This window comes from Camarhynchus parvulus, chromosome 23, assembly GCF_901933205.1.
Source record: "Camarhynchus parvulus chromosome 23, STF_HiC, whole genome shotgun sequence".
Classification (NCBI taxonomy): domain Eukaryota; kingdom Metazoa; phylum Chordata; class Aves; order Passeriformes; family Thraupidae; genus Camarhynchus; species Camarhynchus parvulus.
Window position 1 is genome coordinate 4,302,183 of NC_044593.1, and position 19,767 is coordinate 4,321,949.

The 19,767-nt window shown below is 40.1% G+C and overlaps 1 protein-coding gene across 3 annotated transcripts; it reads right to left on the reverse strand.

Annotated features, from left to right (window-relative positions):
- Positions 1-456: 456 nt before the first annotated feature.
- Positions 457-19,268, reverse strand: HNRNPR (heterogeneous nuclear ribonucleoprotein R). 3 transcript variants are annotated; one of them, XM_030964485.1, is made up of 11 exons: positions 19,127-19,258; positions 12,879-13,047; positions 10,501-10,619; positions 9,972-10,079; positions 9,313-9,426; positions 7,480-7,656; positions 6,366-6,501; positions 5,087-5,292; positions 4,155-4,304; positions 1,951-2,072; positions 457-1,761 (listed from the first exon to the last, which is right to left on the reverse strand). In XM_030964485.1, exons 1-11 carry the CDS (start codon positions 19,199-19,201, stop codon positions 1,149-1,151), a joined length of 1,989 nt encoding a protein of 662 aa, XP_030820345.1. In that variant the 5' UTR covers positions 19,202-19,258; the 3' UTR covers positions 457-1,148. The 3 variants fall into 3 exon arrangements, with proteins under 3 accessions (XP_030820345.1, XP_030820347.1, XP_030820346.1); XM_030964486.1 differs by having other exon boundaries at positions 773-1,761; positions 12,879-13,044; positions 19,127-19,268; XM_030964487.1 differs by lacking the exon at positions 12,879-13,047 and having other exon boundaries at positions 19,127-19,259.
- Positions 19,269-19,767: the final 499 nt, after the last annotated feature.

A 19,767-nucleotide genomic window follows, 5' to 3' on the forward strand; every position in this document is an offset into this window, starting at 1 on the left:
GTGAGATCAAAATAATTTCCCTGTGTGTCTGTAGGCTCAATTATACAATAAGGCTGGATCCTACCAGAACAGCCTCCACAGGGACTCCACAGGACATCGCCAAAGGAACAAAATTAACACCATTGTAGGATCTGCTTCCTTCTCCACATTACATTAGAAGACTAGATTTAAATTAGATCTATGTGAATGCTTGGATACAATTCAACACTTTTAAATAGGAAAAAAAAAAGTTTCAAAATTAGATGCTGATAAATTATTGAACAGCAATTAAACAGTGAGTGCCTTTTGGGCTGTATGTTAATTCTTCTAGTTTTCAGTCTGATGTCCACAGTGCTACATGTTGGAAAGCACAGGAAATTTTGCACGAATTTGATCACTCACATAGGCAGTTATACTTTGAAAACAATATTTTTCACAAGAATTACCAATGAAATAATGTTTTAGGACACAATTGAATTTGAAATAGGTAATGTTTTGAATAGATTTTTGAGTTTTATTGAAATCTTACATGAACAAGAAATTGGAAATACAATCACATCAAGGAACAAATTGCCACGGCTTTGACGTTTTAAGCCAAACAAATTTTGTAGGGCAGATTTTCAAAAAGGTGTGAAGTTATAACAATTTAAAAACACAGTTATCCTACTTCTAGGAATGCAAAACATACAATCATGTTATTTTCAATACAAGAAAACTTAATTTGTTGTAATTTCTTAAAACTACTAAGACAAAGCACTAGCTTTTACTTTTATGTACAGCATACTCCTATGTAGTCTATCCCAAATCCAAAAAAAAAAAAAAAAAAAAAAGAAGAAACTGTCCAAAACCAGAGGTTCTGCAAAATCATGATTGAACAGTGTGCCATTCCTGCTTTTAAACTGCTAAAGTGAAGCCTAAAATGATAAAAGCACTGAGACCCCATAAGGAGTTCAGGAATTCTGCAAGCCCAGTAATGTCCAAGTGCGTTTATGAAAAAAGAAAACTAAGAGACTCGAGTATATACACAATAGAGTGATTCTTCAGCCCAATACAAATGGCAGCCAATCGCTACTGAAGGATGAAACATTAAGCCAATTTTTTTTTTTTTGAAAGATGTAGAGCTATAGCCAATTCTATGTTTCCAATATTCTCAATCCCTCCTCACTTGTCTACTTCCACTGTTGCCCATAAGTATCCTGATAAAATTCCTGGTTGTCATTATTGTAACCATAGTTACCGGCATAGTCACCACCTTGCTGGAGCGGCTGCTGAGCGATGGGTTGGGAGCCCCAATTCTGCTGGTTGTTGGTCTGACGGCGCTTGGAATCGGGTTGGTTGTACCCATCTGCCTTTCTCTTGCCTCCTACGTTGCCCCCACGGTTGCCCCTGGCTCCACGAGCACCGCGTCCTCTCTGCTGCTGCGCAGGGCCCCCTCTCCCCCCCCTGGCTCCTCTCGGCGGTCCCATGGGTGCCCCCCTCTGTGAGTAGCCAGCTCTACCTCTTGGTGGTGGTGCTCCCCGCCCCCTAGGTGGTGGAGGGGCACCTCTCCCACCCCTTCCTCCTCCTCCTCTTCCTCTTATAGCATAGCCATCATCATAGCCGTAATAGGGATCTTCATAGCCACCACGGTAGTCATGATAGTCATAGCCATAGTAATCATCATAATAATCTTCATAGCCATAGTAATCTGGGGGATAGCCATATCCACCTCTTCCTCCACGGCCTCGGCCTCTAATAGGAGGTGGCATGCGAGGTGGAGGGTAGTAATAATAATCTTCATACCTAGTAAAGAAAAAGAAGCACAGAATTATTTATCTCCAAAAGCAACTCAAAATACAGTATATATTTGCCTTTGTTGATTAACAATATGCAACGTGGAGAAAAGTCAAGTCATTCAGTTGTTCTAGACCAGCCCCTGTTTCACAGCACAACTCGACTGCAGCATTACCACGGTGCGAGGGTGACACTCACACAGTGCTCCGGGAGGCCTGTCTGGCAGCCTGACGTTCTTTCCTTTTCTTATCCGGTGGCTTTGCTAATACTATTTCAATTTCTTCCCCTTCTATCTCTTTCCCATTCATTTCATTCATAGCCTGTACAAAAATTAAAAGAAAAATAACTAAAAATTTTTTTCCATTCAAAGGGAACTAAAACTTACTGCAAGAAACCAGACAGCTGGGCTGCTCCAGGCTGAGGTCTGCCATGTGCTTTGCTTTTGTGCTACATAAACAGAATGTTACACATCACTTTTCCAAGAGCCACTTTATTCACCAGTTACAGGGAAGCAGGATTTTTTTTAATATATCATAAGATAAAAAAAAGATTAAAACATATTAAGAATTATTTTTATGAAGTCAGATATAGCACCATCAGTTTTTATGTTCCTGTATCTCCTAGAAACCTTTCAGAAATAAACAAGTTCTCACCACTCACACTGACATAAACACTCACTACACTCTTAAGCCTGGTAGAACACATGCACACAAGAGAATGAATTGTTACGTTTGGGGTTCCCAGGTAGCTGAATGTGAGTCAAGTGACTGAGAAAATCAAGTAGTTCTGAGGACACATACTTGAGGAGAAAAAACCAAATAAGATTACTGAAAGCTGGTGAGCTCATCAAGCAAGCCCTGAATCCTCCAGAAAAATCAATGTGCAATTTTTTACTATCAAATGCACCCACAAAGAGAATTTAATACACAAAGTACAATTAGGACTAGACCCCCCAGTTCCTCACCTGTAGTTATCTGCTTTGCATTAAACTTTTTGGGGTATTAATATTTGCATTAATGAAGACTTTGTGTCTGTACATCTACATGCTTCAAAAGCACTAGAAATTGTGGCAATTTATTTCCACATCATTACTGATGAAAATCAGTGAATGCTAGAATCAATCAATGAGCCACCTCCACGCATTCCATACATAAATACAATAACTTCCTTGAAAGCCGAAACACATTCATACACAAAAATATCTCACAAAGTTCATAAGCCAATTTAGTGGCCATGAAACAAACACGGGCCACATGTGGTAGTTTCCAGCTTGAGATGAACATTAGTGATGCATTTGATCTGTCTTTTTCTCGGCTGCTACAAGTTTCCAGTTGCTGAAATCTAACAGAGCATTTAGCAGGTAATTGTACTTGGAAAGGGCTGGAGAGTGTTTACAAACAAACTACAGAAAACCACATCCAGAGCTGTGCTGACTTACCCCTTGTTTCAACAACTTCTTGTCCTCCCTCAGACATGGTCTAAACCTATCCAAATCAACCTCAACCTCCTTAAGTACAAGTGATATTCATCTTACAGCCACAATCAAGAGTATTCTTAAACCGAATCTCTTGTGTAGTAAAATCCCCCAAGCAATTAAATGGCTATAAAATCATTAATAAGAAGATCAAGTACAGAGCCCTTGAACTGTCCATGTAGCCACATACACCACGTGCAATATATCTGCTTCAAGACTCCCAAATTCAAAAAAACACTTCCTACTCTCTCTCCTTCTTCCCCCATGAACCATGGATTTAAAAGACAGATGGAGTAATTTCTACAGAATTCAACACACTGAATCACAGTCAGCAGCTATTAATGAACTTCTCAACAGCTCATGGACACAAAGGAAGAGAACTCTGAAGCTTACAATAATGACCTTCAATATTTAACAAGTCATTGAAAAGAAACCTCAGGTGCACGCAGAGTTAAAAACTGGTAATGCTTAAAGAGTTGCCAGAACCACTCTCCTCTCCTTCACAAAGCATTTTTTAATTATCTTCCAATTTCTATTTGATACTTTTGTCACTCCAAAACTACACACAGCCTTTAAATAGGGGTCTTTGAGAGACAACTAATACCTTCTGCCAGTGTTTCCTCAGAAAAATTGTCTAGGTTGATCTTTTTTTTTCCTCTTCTCTAGACTCTCCTGCATTGCTCTACACCTCTTTTCCAGTCTACTTGTTAACTTGCTACAGTTTTGTCCTTTCAAGTTTCATATCCTCCTAGCTACTGAAATCATAGGAACAAAACTATTAGCATTGATATTCTCACAATGGGAACCTTATTAAATGGGCTCTATGGTTTGTCTTACCGAGGTATTTACTGTAAAGAAATTTCTTAAAACCATTCATAAAAAATAAAGTGCTCTCATCAACTTAAGCAAGAAAGAATAATTCACCTACCTTCACTGCTGCACCTCTGTCCTCAAAATGAACAAATGCATAATCCTTCAACTTCTTTACTCTTTCCAGCTTTCCAAATTCAGAAAAGGATTTCTCAAGAATTTCTTCTGTCACAGTAGTGGCCAAGTTTCTTACAAATAAAACTTTAACCTGGTGAAAAAATGAGAACAAAGCTGTAATCTTTAAAAGTTGAACCTCAAAAGAAACAACTAACTAGTAATTATTCCCTTTTTTGTTGCATTAAGAAATTTGGGTAACTTTACTAATTCTGAATCTGTTTAAAAAAAGAAGTGCCTTGTAGTTACCTGTATGAAGTTTCTACAACTTCTCTCCTTTCACAGTTCCCTTCCATAACCAGAAGAACATCCAACTTTGATTTTCTGCTTCTGGGATGCCACAAATCCCAGCAAAATTTTATTAACAGACCTCCAAGACAGCAAGGAGTTACCCCAAAACACTGGGATAAAATGCACATAATCATTCTCCACGCTGAACTTCACCTTTATCTCACCCTGGAAAAATAGTTTTACACAATACCTACCTGGTATGGATTACAGCTAAAGCAGAAAATGCACAGCCTGATGTGGCAATCCAGCAGGATAACCCTGCACAGGACTAGCTCAGATGTTAACAGCAGTTAGTAACAGCATTTAGTAACTAACAGTAGTTAGTTTAGTAACTAACAGCAGTTAGTAACTAGCTCAGATGTTAACAGCACATTTAGTTAGTAACAGCACATTTCCAACATCTTCCAATGGCAACTCATCCACAATGCTCAGACCACACCATCTGCACAGCTTACTGTGAAAATGCCCTCTAATTGCTTTTTGTGCCTCAAAACTAGCCCTGCTCAGCTGGACCAAATCTTTGTCACTATGGCATAAAGAAAGTCCTTCCAAAGCACAAGAGCATCCAGTGAAGTCTTCACTGACCTTTGCCATGACTTCTGGATCAGGTTCCTCTACTGGATCAGCCCATTCCACTGTAACCACATTTCCCCAGACTTTTACTTTCCCACTCATCAGGCGTCGACGAGCTTGTGCTGCTGACTTGTGATCCTCATATTCCAAGAAGCAGAATCCTCGATTCTTCTTTTTATCATCAGGTTGATGATATAAAATTACATCCACCAAACCCTCTGAAAAACATATCTTTAGTACTGAGCTTCAAAAGGAAAGTAAAAATCTAAAGTCTACCTTAAAATGCCTTCACTCATGTTTTGTAGTGAATCTGAATTTTACACCTGAAAGGGAGTGGGAGCACAAGAAAAGCAAAACAAATAGATATTCATCCAATCTACCCAGAAACATGTCACCTAGCAATTAAAATTCCTCAGAATAGCTCTGCAAAACATCAACCTCAGCAACTCACACAGTCTAAGTTTTCTATACTTTTTAAATCACTTTTACATCTTTGAAAGGCAGCCAGCACTAACACATGACCTCTTCCCTGCCTCCTGCAGAACCTAGAAGGAACATCTTCCACATCTCTCCAAAAAGAGGAGAGAGAACTAAATGAATATTCACCTTCTGTTTTCACCACTTCCCTGAAGTACTTATAAATAGCAACCCTAAAAAAGAAGCAGGAGGTTAAAGCTCTCCTACAGGAACAAGAGCAAGTGACTCAATCTCTTATCTAAGGCAGAAGCACCCTTTCACTGATGAGCTGACTTCTCTTCTTCCTACTTGCTGCACATACTGGAGAATGCTGAAAAACTGGGACAAAAAAATTAGTCTGTTATTAACTATTTCTCTAGTAACATTGCCCCTAAATCAATTTAGTACTCCCTACTCCCATCCACTACTCAGGAATACACTTGCTTCAGGCTCCCCAGAAAACTTCTCCATGTTGACAGCAGAACCTCCTGTAGATCCAGTAACAAATACAGAATCTTCAACAGAAAGTTAGAACAGGTAACAGAATTGGAACCTTCATTTTCTTCAGAGTTCATGTGTGCTGGTTTTTGAGTTCATTCGAGCCATTTCCATCTCTAATTGTAAAGTTACATCATCATTCATTTAACAATCACTAAAACAAACACAAGTCTCTTTACACTCCACCTTAAGATATAGTACATATATAAAATTTCTAACAAAGTCAAACTTGGAATCCAACTTGAAAATTGTTCAAATGATACCTGAACACATCTGTCAAACAACTAGACCTACAAAGCAGAGACTAAATGGTATTCTGGGACTCATTAAGTCTTACCTGTGACTTTACCAAACTCTTCCAGTATGTTTTCCTTAGTTTTGTTCTTTGGAATTGACCCAACAAATAACCTGTTGTTTGCCACGGAGATGCATACTCCAAGGTGCTTCCCAGGACGGATTTCATAGTTGTCACACTGAAAAAAACAAAGCCATTGATTTGTTTTATCCATAATACTATGAATAAAAATATTCCCAAACCATAAACTCAGGTATTTTCAGCATCATCTACTACTTTAATACATAGCATATTGAATTGGCACTGCAAGAGAATTCTTAGAACAGCTGTTTTTGTGTCAGCATTCACTTGGAAGAACAGTGCCAAGCTTAGGATTTCCACAGACTTCAGAAGTCTTGTTGAATGGAAAGCTACAAAAAAACCTGCAGCAACAGGAACAACATGGGACCATAAACAAATTGCATTGCATAAATTTATTCACCTACTGTTTATCTCAGACTTGAAAGATCTTTCTAGCAAGTGGTTACTGCTTCCTCTGCTGTCAGTCAACTGCTGCTGCTGTTATCAGTAAGCAAATACACGGCATTAAAGATACTGTGAGTTCTTCCTCTTTCCTTGGACAGCTTTGAACACTGAGAGGGTTTGCCAAGACAATCAACAGTCTAAATAAGTCTGTGACCTGGCTTCTACCCCACCCACAACAGCAGGCATTTTTTTGACTTCGTGTTTGACAGGATTAAAAAATTTTATCCTCAAGATTTAAAAACTCCATTAATAAAAAATTTAGTCCACTGCTTCATGCCGGTACCCACAGCTGGACTGCTCAGAAAACAGACTCCAATAGGCCTTTAAAGGTACAAGAATTCAACCTTAAAAAAAAATTCAAGACAGACATGGTCTTTGTTTTAATCAGGATTAAAGCTGGAATTAAGCAGGCTCCTATCAATCACCTAAGTACTCTGATCAGCTACAGTAAGGTACAGCAGATATCATTCTCATAAGTATCTGTATTTACTAATGAAATCAGGAGGCAATTTTTAAGAAAGTAAAATTTTGAGTCTGTCAATGGATGCTTTGAAGACGTCATTACTCAAGAAATTACCAACATGTTTGCTGTTTACTTTGTCTTGACCTGTCTGGAAGAAAGTTAACTCACCAGTTTGACAGCTTCTTGTGCTGCATCTTTACTACAAAAGGTAATGAAAGCATAACCTCTGTTCTGACCAGAAAGAGGATCCATCATGAGACGCAGATCCCAAATTGGACCAGCTTTCTCAAAGAGTGGTACCAATTCATCTTCATAAAGGTCTCGGGGAATTTTACCAACAAAAACCTAAAAAGGAAGAGGACACTTGAAACAAAGCTTTTTCAGAAATACAAGGTTCTTTTTAACACTTGGAAATTCCTGGGAAAGGAAGAACAATGCAGATGAAACAGCAGAGCAGAATCATTGCAGTCACCAGTGCAGCCCTCACAGCAGCATGTCCTAAGTGTTCTAATCCTCCTGCCATTTGTATAAGGTTTTACACACAGAAAACCTGGGTTTGTTATTTATATTGAAGAGGCTGTGAATTTCCTCTGCTGAAGAGATAAATGGTTTTTACCTGGTTTAAATTTTGGCAGTTAAAAACTAAGACCTTACAGACTATCTAGTTGGGTATCACATGTTAAAGCAGGCCAAGCAATTCCTTGCTCTTGCAGTATTTTCAAGTCACTCTGTAAATTACCCTTCCTTGGAAAGCTACAGAGATGGAAAAATTATTTAATAATAATTTCCTTTTAATTGCATGATGCACATTTTCCACTTTTAATATACACTGTAGTCTTGTTTCTCATCTGCATTTGTTTCAGCTTCCACCAACTGAATGTTTAATTTTTACTTAAGCAAACCTGTGAGTTCTTGTGGTTTTGTTCCACACAATTAACTTGGGTTAAGTTTGGTTAAGGTTAATATCTTTAGCTGAGGTCTCCCTAGAAAGATCCCCCCAGCTGTTTAATCACTGCAGCTCTCCTCTGAAGTCTCAAAACCTCTTCCTTGTTAATACAAACAAAACATTCCAAACACCCATTAAGATAAAAATAAATTTATTTTAACTTCAAATATTTTTTGTAGAAAAAGAAGCCATTAGTCAACATTTTCCTTCTCAGTAAGGTCTTGTCATAATTGTATCTCACACTGAAGGCATAGCAGAATTTCAGAACTAAAGAAACTCAGCATGCTCATATAAGCACCAATATAACAAACTCATGAGGAGAATATGACTAACTTGAAAAACATGGAACAAGGTAGAACTTCTAGATACTTTATGTTATACAGATTTTCCTGAAATTCAGTTTCCAGAACATTTCTTAAAAGCTTAGCCTCTCTCAGTTCAATGTGAATGTTGAACTTATCTATAAATTGAAAGACATTAAGGAAAGTGGTTGTTTTCTCATATCAGTCTGGTGGTTTATAGAAAAATCTCTGAAAAAACTCCTGTATCAGATATGCAGCAGTGTGAGAGAGTATTTAAAGTGTTGAGCATGTATTAGAAAACAACCTGCTAAGGACTAAAACCTTGTAGAAAAGCTAAGTGAAGAAATACATAGTTCAATCATTTTCATAACCAAACCTAAGTTTGCTCACAGCTTGCTAGGAAGATGCACAGGTTCAATCACAACCCTAAATTTCCAAATAATTGCTTACAGACTAGACTTTGTCCTTTGAAAGGAAAAAAAATTAAAGTCTTTGAAACTCTTCCAACTATCTTTTTAACTTTAAAATAACAGTTTTTTACTATATTCCACCTCTTCTTTTCTCCACTTTAACCTGTCTTCCTGTCTTTTGCAGAATACTGAGGAGTAAGAAAGATTGATTAAGACACACATAGAAGATTATTTTCCTCTACAATACATTAAACTTGCAATATGGTTTATCTTCAAGCATTTCCTATTTATGAGTTTGCATAAGTATACAAAGCAATTATCAGATTAGTCTGTAAATACCAACCTCCGTTCCAATGCCAGGCTGAACACCAGAATACACAGTATCTGGAGGAGGACCCCCATATTTCCTCTGCCCTGTAGTTACATCCAAAGTGTAACCAGTCCGCTCTAGCAAAGCCTGGAAAAAAAAAAAAGTCAGACTACTTACAGGAGAGAGGGCAGTGGGTTAAAATATACAGAACAAAAAAAACAAAAACATTCCAAGATAAGCAATTCTTTATCTGCTCCTTGCCACACTTGGTAAGGTATAGATGAAGAGATAGAAGCTACAAAAACCCTGTTGTTTTGCGGGTTTAAAAAGCTATCATAAACAGGAGCATTTGTTTTATATTACAAGGTTGCTGGAAAGAACTTGTTTGCCTTTTCCCTTATTTTCCATTTTATATGTAGCACCCCAAGAAGTGCAGAACACTGGACAACTGAGACAATTCTCAAACAGGAATCAATGTTTTTACAGAGCTTACATTATGGCAACTGTGTGATCAAGAAGAGCTGCATTTCCAACAACCTTTCTCTATAGAATCTCTATCATGCAGGCACTTCTTTAAAGCCCAGTTTGAATATACTTATCAAGGTGGTATTGATGCTTTCTGAGTTCATTTTCAGTGTATGTACAAGTAATATTTCAGCTAGTACAGAATAACCAGTATCTCTAAGTGTTACCTTAATCTTTGCTTCATCTGGTCCCTTCGTTGATTCCTGTACTTTGCTGCCTTGTTTCTCTCTTTGCCTGTAGGTCTTCATAACTCCACATAAAAATGCACTTTTGTTCTGTAGATACAATTTACAAAATGATTCAATTGTGTGTATGACAAGCCCTGGGAATCCACTGAATCTTACACTCCATACCATGAAGTCACTACTTCAAGTCAATGGAATAAATCAAATGCCAAAGAATCCTTCAGGAAAATACAATAATTAATAGAACAAACTTGTCAGATTGAAAAAGTCATCAGATTCCAAACAGCATTTTAACCTATTTTCTCAATTGCACGCATATTTTTATTATCTGGGAGGTTTTGCTTTGTGCTCAAATACCTTCACATTTAAGGCAATTTTTAACAGACTTGTTATTTGGGCTTGAAATATAATACAGCAACATCAGTGAATTTCTAAGTTACAACTCTCCTGCCAGTGGTGCCAGAACACTATTTATACTTATGTGCTCACACTCCTGGGGCTCTCACCTTACCTGTACATGCGACAGGTCACTTTCTTTAAATTGCTGTAATACAGAGAGGGCTCCTTCTTCATTAAATTCCCTAAGAGCATCAATTGCTCTTTCATCAAGATCGACATAAGCTACCAAGCCTAAAAGTTAAAGATAAAGAAGTTACAGATTTCTATTGAATTTCATACAAACTAAGAACTATGCAATTTGCTTTTAAAGCCAAAAAGTTACATTCCATAGCAACAGAATTATACATTTAATTATATATTCCTACACAAGTATATGAAAGAATATGAGTACAATGAAAAAGTTAAATTAAAATGTATATACCTAAGCTCTAACTGACGTGCAAGATTATATCCCATGTGTAACAGTTTTCTAGCATTCAGGAATGCAATCTGCTGCATAAAAGCAGTATTACACACCAGGGTCTGAAACAATGAACTCTGGCTCGCTTTTAATGATTTGAATATTGTTTGTTTATCCCTCCTTTTAAATTTCACACTTCCTTCTCTTGAGTTGAGCTGTTTTAGAGTAAACTGACAGGTGAACATAACAAGTATCCTATTTTATGGGGAAAAGAACTACCCAACTGATGATCAAATACCTAGGAAGCTCTACCCCACAAAACATTAGGAAGCAAAAATTATTTGTTCACTCTTTCCTCCAGCTTCAAAAAAGCAGGAGTCAGTGGACTTCATGTGAATCTTAAACAGTGTTTGGGGCTTTTTAAACTTGTTTTGTTGCTCTATGCAGTTCCAAGAGCCAGAATTCAAAAAGGTATTATTTTGAGCCCTGCTATGTACCTAGAAAAGCTAAATGTTAATTTTACAGGTACAGACTCCCCCAAGAAACACTGGACCAGTTCTGAAGCATTTCTTTTTAAGGATCTTTACAGGGTTTTGTTTTTGGTTTTTTTTCCTTTTGTAATGTACTTGAATCAGTTGTGGAGTGAGACAAATAGACTGAGATTTACACTTTTAAAATCATACATCCAAATTTAGGATAAATACTAAAACTCCACACTTTGCAACAGCTTGCTCGTCAAAATACACAGATTATTTCACTGCTACTTGATTTGGAAAATGCACAGTAGTGCCAAGCCCAAGGACTACATTTCAGAAGTGATCCTGCATATTGGAAGGCACCTGTATCTTTCATAGAAGACTTCAGCAGACAAAAATTCGCTAAATTCAACCCCAAATTTGGCTCAAGTGTCTGAAGTAGTTTGCTTCACTGACAAACCCCTCCACAATGCAAACATCTTCAGTGGCATTAATGAAGTGTAAATAAATGTTTTCAGGTTACTCATGCAGTGGAATTGTACTTGGCTTTTAAATTCCTTAAGAACTCCTCACAACACAACCTAACTGCAACACATGTTAGAACCCCACGAGTTCCTCTGCCCAGGTATTTATTTACACCTTCTCTCAGACCATCAAGTGCACGTCATCATGACCCACAGTTGGAAAGTGCATCTCTATAGCCAATAAAAGCTGGCAAAGGCTTGAAGAAAGCTCACTGTGAATGACTTCCAAAAGACATCACCCACATGAGCCAGTTTCACACTGAGGATTGATAGGTATTGGTTTTGAACTGCCTTCACCTGATCAGGGTAATTTTAACTCTTTTCAACAAAAACTGTCATTTTGCCACATTCAAGATAAGCACATAGAGCAGTTCTACTGCTTCTCATAAATCTGTTCACAGAACACACTCTAAAAAGGAAGAGAAAGTCTCTGTCTATAAGATAAAATAGGGTGGTTATAAAAACAAAATAGGAAAACCTCTCTATATGAAGAAACCTCTTTAGAAGTTGCTGAGACCACTTGCTACCAGCAAGATATTACTCGAGTTGCTAGATAGCTTAGTCCTTAACTTTGTTAGTGTCAGGCTGAATATTTCAGTGTAATAACCAACATGGATTAAACTGTCCACTCAGAACTAGAGAGAACAAAAAATCCACAGGCAGACTCAATTCAAATGTAGTCCCAGGCAAGACAAGCTAGTTGCTTCCCTCACTAAATCACCTATCCAGCCTTCGAGTGTTTTAGAATCACTGTGACAGTGACAGTAGAAACATAAAAGCTAAATGATGATTTGGACTGAAGAAAAAAAAATGTACAGTTTAGTATGTGGAAACATACATCTTCATTTGTGGTCTAAGAAACTAGTGCTCTGTGCCCTAAAGCAACTAAGATATCACATACAACTCCAAGGATGTGTCACGTAATTAGTCAATGTCAAACCCAATTTGCCTTTAGGGAAATCAAAGTAGCAAAACATTCAGAGCTACACAGATCAAAAACAATGAATTTTTAAATCTTAATCTATAAAAATTTGAAAATGGTATGCCCTCACTTTCATAACCAATCAGAAACAAGAAATGCATATTATACCTGTCTGAAATATTTCATCAAGTCTCTCTGCCACCTTCTGTGGGAGGCCTGCCTCTATCAGTGTCTTGTAGTGTTCTGTGTGAGTTACACTGGAAGTATCCATTGGTTCTTCCTCTTCTTTTAACTGTACCGCATTACCATTCACCTGATTAGCCATTTTATTATGCTGCTGGAAAAAATTCAGGAGCTATATTACAATAAGCCAGAAATAACTAGTTTGTAGGACAATGCATGATTTATCTAAACTAATTTGTATACATGCTGCAAAATCACCTGTATCAAGTTTTATTTATTACTTTTTGGATGCAGCTGGTCTAAGTTTCAAAAGACAGCACAACCCTTAATACTGTGGAAAATGTACATGGAAGAATTTACATAACTTTTTAAAAATGTACTTCATGTACATGACAATGTCTAAACTCCATCTACTGATTGTCATTAACTGGTTACCATAGCAGCTAGAATGTATGGGGACACGGTAGCAACATCCTTCAGCAAAGACTCAGAAGATCTAGTGCTAGTTCCATTTCCCATTCCGCTACTTTTAAAACAATTGTTTAAAATGTAGTGAACACGGAACCCTGCAGGGTAGCTTAAGGTATAAAAATGTTAATACTTGTTTCTTGTTAATACTTTTTTCCACTTGCTTGGCTTGTTGCCATGTCTTCCTTCAAACCCAACATGCTGCACAAGACTAGCCACACGCTTTCTCACGACGCTGTCAGATCTCAAGGACAGAAAGAGAAAAATTGCACTTTGATGGACATTGTCATTTGAAGCTGCAACGCAACAGTTTCCATGCTTTCAGTTTCCCTCAAATAGGAGCTGTACAAATCACAGCTACTATTTCAATAATATACACCTTATTGGTTTAAAAGGAAGGCATGACTGCAGCATTTTCATTTCTTTATATTAATAAAAGTACTTGCTTTCAGAATTAACAAACTGATTCCAAATCCGTGCACTGAAAAATGCACAACTATCTTCTCAGACAATCCCAGTGGGCTTTGCCCAATTCATTAAAGACTGTTTCAATTTCCCAATTAGCCAGCCAGCTGATATTCAGTGCTTTCAAATAAAAAGGCTGACGAGAGACAATTCAACTACCCGGCGGAGAACATAAGGATGATCAGCTGTTAGGTTCAGAAATGAAACAAGCCTCAGGCTTTAAATGATAGGGCAGAAGTTGATGAGCAGCAGTGAAATGATAACCAGGTAGACAATGCAGCATGGCTGGAGCAATGCAATTAAGTACTGGAATACAGGTATGAAGATGATTCAAGAACAGTTTTTTTTAAAAATGCTGAGGCCTCAAGCTATTTACTAAGCTGCAAAACAAGTCTCCAAGCATAAGCACACCTCTATCAGTCCCTTGAACACCCAACCCTTCCAGACTACAGCTCATGAACTGGTTGGAAGATATCCTATGAAGATTTGCAAGCTAGAGCAAGGGAAGAAAAAAACCAAATCATTTTTCTTCAGAAAGTAATGATTTTACTAAAGCTGTCTTATTTGAAGGGCAATTTTAGAGACAGGTAAAGCAGCCTCACACTGTTCCTGTCAGATGCCACTTCTTTAAGCCATTAGTGTGGAAAAGAAAGGAAGTTTTCCATAGCTACGTGGCATATATATATACACACACACAAATTCTGTTACTTGACAAAGAGAAATTACTTTCTAACCAATTCAATTTACTTAAAAGCAACTACAGCCTAATTAGAGAAGAAAAAAAATGCTACCTAAAGCTACAACAATGCTTACCCATCCTTACAGGTATTAACTATCAAAACACTAACGAACATCAATTTTCTGTAGGTTATGAACATCACAGAAGGCAAAACTCAGTTACATGTCTGCTTGCTAGGCAGCCTTGGGAAGATCTCAAATTTGAAACAGTGCAGGGCAGAGGGGTTTAATTACACTGAAAATGCTTCGGGTACAGCACCATTCTCAGTCCCTCTTCTCAAAAACAAGCTGAGACACACAATAAAGATATCAAGAGGAGGGCATTGCTGTGTTCACCTTCCTACTACCTTATAAAATCATTTAATTACTCATACACTGTCTTCTCTATACACAGAAAAAAAACCCCAAACCACAATGAACTGAGAGACTACAGCAACACATAAACACTGAAACTTTACTTGAAGCAATTTCTATGACCTTCTGAACTACAAAGGCTTGTGGTGACACTCAATGACAATTTCTTGATAATCCAGAGTAGCTTCTGAGTGTTACATACCCAAAAGTTTAACACTTTTTTCAGTGTTGGCTATAAGTGAACAAAAGGTTGACAAGCTATGCTGTGCCCAGGTAGAAACACCTCCTCTAGAGGAGTGATTCAAACTTCTGCCAGGCAAGATTTGCAGCACAAAAAGATATCAGCCTTCACCACAAGCATGTACCAGTGGAGCAATATCTAACCCCTAAGAATCAGATTACTGCACAGCACCACAGCTCAAAGGCTTTTTAAAGTAGGCTTTTAGGCAATGTAAATAAATACTCAGCTTTGTCATTTACTAGCTGTATTGTTTATTTTTGCTTAAGATTTAGTTCATAAAGAACTAAAGCCAAATGCAATGCATGTTCAATTTGGGTTCAGATTTTAGCTATTTTCAGTTACACAAACTTTATTTAAAAGGTTTTCCTAAAGAAATAGACTGTAGAAAATTCTGAAGTGACACAGCTACCAGAATATTCAGGTACCAAGAGCATCCAGAAGACATGTATTTCTTTTCACAGATATAGCAATAGATCCCTTAATGGCTTGGCAAGCTTGGTCTGAAATCTGAGATTAAATTGATTTTTCTCCCACAACAATCACCAACAAGCAAAACTGCATCTCTTACAACACTGAATCTTCCCTCTGAGTTCAGCAAAAATATGTGGGTGAAAGTCATGGCTGAAAAAGACTCTTTAGCTCTCCCTCTAGGTAACATCAGTTAGTTGTACTTAACAAGAAAAATATTTTTAACTGAATTTTATCTAGTAAGTAAAACACACAATGATTACTTTAACATTTTTATTCTGCTCTAAAAGATATTAAAGCATGGTAAAGAGGCGTGCTAGCTCTGTTTGCATGCGCAGTGTGTCCATGTGACTCAGCCTATGACAGACCAGCACCCGCATACACTCAGGTTTTCATCTGCATTAAATATTAAAATATCTAGAAAATAGGGAGACTGCTTGAATTGGAAAGACTTCAAGGGTGGATTATAAGTAAAGAATTACGTATATAAGTACATGTGGGATATGTGTTTGTTTTTAAAACATGCAGAAATGGATTAATTTAGAACAGTGTACACAAAACCATGCTTACCAAATGAGCAGAAGTAATAAATAGACATCGGGGACAATTTTACACAGGCAAGGAGAATTCTCACTGGTGCCCAAGATGTTGCCTACCCTCACACCTCCTAACTGCATACCAAAGGGGTCTTGTTTCAAGCTTCACATTGTTGTTGCAAACAATGCTTTGCTGAAGACTAAATACTTCATGACAAAAAAGTGTGGTTTTAGCTGTTCACTCTCTTTCACCCCAAATTCCGAGAGTAATTTACAAAGTTCCTAGCTCCTTTTTAAAGCTCTGGTATGACAAGTAGGAAGTTAAAACTACAGGTGCGTCCAGAGTTTCATAACTAAAAGGGCTCAATTAGTTATTTTTCTGGAAAACAGAAAAATTAACAGAGGTGTGGTCCTCACAGTGTATGACATCTTGAAAAGAGACACAGCCTTAATCTGACAATCACTGGATAAACAGCCATGATGTTACTATTCCCTTTATCTTATACCATGCCTCTAACAGAGGTTGCCACCTACAGACTATCTAAGTATAACTCCATCCAATTAATTATAAATTCAGCCTAGTTAACTCAAAACATGCTTAGGAACAGCTTAATTGAGAAGGAACAGAAAATTTCTGGCAAAAGACAATATCTAAAACGATCATAACAAATTTCAGTGATTATACACCAAGGCTGGTTTTGCTGCTGAAAACTCAGTTTCATGCAGGAATGGAACTCGTTTAGCTCAGGTGCACAGGAAGCCAACTAATGCATACATAAAAACTCTGCACCCAAGTCATTCAGCTTGCTTATGTTGCTACTCCTAACCAATATATTATCTGCGTCAAGCAGTTAAGTTAAATCATGTTAAAAATAACACCAAAGGAAGTTTGGGGGACATTTGTTTGGTTTTGTTGTTTTGATTGACCACAAAAAAACAAATGCAGTCCCTATAGTTATGCCTCACAATTCAAGAAGGTTCTTGTCAAGCAAGGAAGATAAACATACAAGTGGGGAGAAAATAAGAATTCACATTTAAAGTCTGAACTGGGGTTTTATTAAAACCTCACTTGTTCAGAAACATTTCTGTACAAAAGGGCAGGCCCTTTATTCTCTACATGAAGGCATTATAGCCATTTCTTTTATACCTTAGTTTATTCAATCACAGAAAACACATTTTAATACCTTAATTATGATATGCTAGGTGTTTCTGGGCATGAATTTCATGAAATTTTATTTTGAAGTAATCACAGCCTGAAGACCTTTACACAGTAGCCAGGACTTCTCACTACCTGTAAGCCAAAATGCAGCTAGCACCCTCACTTCTCCAGCTCAGCCTTGCTCACTCTACAGCCCCTCGGAAAAATCTGATAATCTCCAGTGTGATACCAAGCAAGAGACCAACACAGCCCAGAGAGAAACAAACTCTGCTTCAGTACCCACACAGCTATGATTGGGAGATGACTTTAGCACAGCAGGTTAGCAACATGCCCATCAGTGCCACTAAAAAACACTGACTGCACCAGTAACTCCTACGTTTTGCTAACCTGAACCATGAAGTCTGCCCATGCTCATTTCTCACTGGAGCTGGCTGTTCATAGCTCATCTGGTTGTCTGGGCTGTACTAAACACTCCTGGTACTCCAGTTCCAAGCAACACTTCAACAGAAATGAGCTTTGTTCTAAAGAATTTATCCTCAAAGAATTTTGCATATGTCTAACAAAGCAGGAAGCATTGGGATTTTTGACTGAACTAGGAAGTTGGGAGTCAGCAGGATACTCGAGTATTATTTTAACAGTGTTCACCTAGACAGAAAAACTAAGAGATAAGGACATGTAATGCTTGTGGGAAATACAATTTCAAGAATGCAAAATTTTCAAGCAGACACTGCTCATTTGCAAATACTACACTTCGCATAGGTTACAAAAAACCTTACACTGTGAGATGCAAAATTCGTTAGATTACTTTCACAAGTAAAAAACAAAACCAACAAACTCTGCTAAAGTGTAACCTCAAAGGAAAAAAAAACAACCAATCAAAAAACCAAAGCACCAGCTTCATAAGCATTAATGTCCTTTGCAGTACGAAGTGCCGGTGAGATCCTTTAGAGCCATAAACAAGGGAAAGGGAAGCCAACACACTGTTTCAAAAAGAGTAGTCCAGCACAGATAATGTACTTAAGTAGCATGTTCAAATACTGACAGGCAACAAGGCTGCTCAGACCGAGTAAATAAAGTCTTATTTTTAAAGTATTTTCAACAACGATATATTTACGCAAAACTTTTCAAGATTTAACAAAAAGTTAATTTAAGAAAAACAGTGTCTTAACAACAAAACTTTGGAGAGTTTCCCTTTTAAGTACTGGACAAGCGTTATTCCCCGGCTGGAAGCAGGAAGCGCAGCCCCGAGCGCTGCGGGTGGGCGCAGCTGTCCCTGCCGGCTCCACCGCATCATCCGCTGCCTCGGCTCTGAGGGCGCGCTGCGACAGCGACGCATTCGCCGCTGAGAGCGTTCTGTGCCCGCGGGCAGAGCGGACCGGGCACAACCGCAACAGCCGGGGCTGGTGCGGCTTTAAGAGCCCGGAGGGACCGAGCAGGGACGGGACCCGACCCGACCCACAGCCCCGGGAGAGGCGCGTCCCGGCCGCCCATCACATGCAACCCTGATCCGCACGGCTGGGCGGAGCGGGCCGGCCGCCCCCCCACCCCCACCCGCCGGGCCCGCCCCCGGCCCCTCCCCGGCGCCGCTCCCGCTCCCGCGCCCGCGCCCGCCCGCTTTGCCCGCGGAGCGGCCCCGCGATGGCCCCCCGCCCCCTCCGCTCCGCCGCGCCAGCGCCCCGGGCCCGTCTCCGCCCGCGCCGGGCCTGCCCGCAGCCCGCGCAGCCCGCCCCCCGCGGGGCCCACGCAGGAGGGCTCGGCGCGGCCGCGGAGCGCCCCTGCCCCGCGGGGCGGCCCCGGCACTCACCGGAGCGGGGCCGGCGCGGCGCAGCTCGGGCCCAAGCAGCGACGGCAAATGGCGCGCGCTCCTCCTTCTCCTCATGGACGGCGGCGCGACCCCGGCAGCACGCGGGGTTTCCCGGAACTGTTTCCAGGGACCGCTGCTTCGCCCACTCAGAAACCCGCTCTCCGGACGGGCAGCCGGTGGAGCCAATGAGATTCGAGAGGCGGGACGCGCGATTCCTCCCAGCAGCCAATGAGAGGGAGACGCCGTAACCAATCGCGGGGCGCCTTCCACCCGGCGCGCCGGTAGGGCCGGACTGGGGGCATTTAAAGGGGCAGCGCCTGCCGCGGCCCGAACAAAGGGAGCGCGCGGGGCCGCTGCGCGCGGCTCCGCCCCCTGCGCCGGGGCGGGGCCTGGGCTGAGGGGGCGACGCCGGGGCCGCAGCTGCCCCCGGGGCTGCGGCTGCCCCCGGGGCTGCTCCCCGCGGTGCTCCGGGAACCCCGGGCCCGCAGCTGCCCCCGGCCCTGCTCCCCACGGTGTTCCCGGAACCCCGGGCCCGCAGCTGCCCCCGGGGCTGCTCCCCGCGGTGCTCCCGGAACCCCGGGCCCGCAGCTGCCCCCGGGCCTGCTCCCCGCGGTGTTCCCGGAACCCCGGGCCCGCAGCTA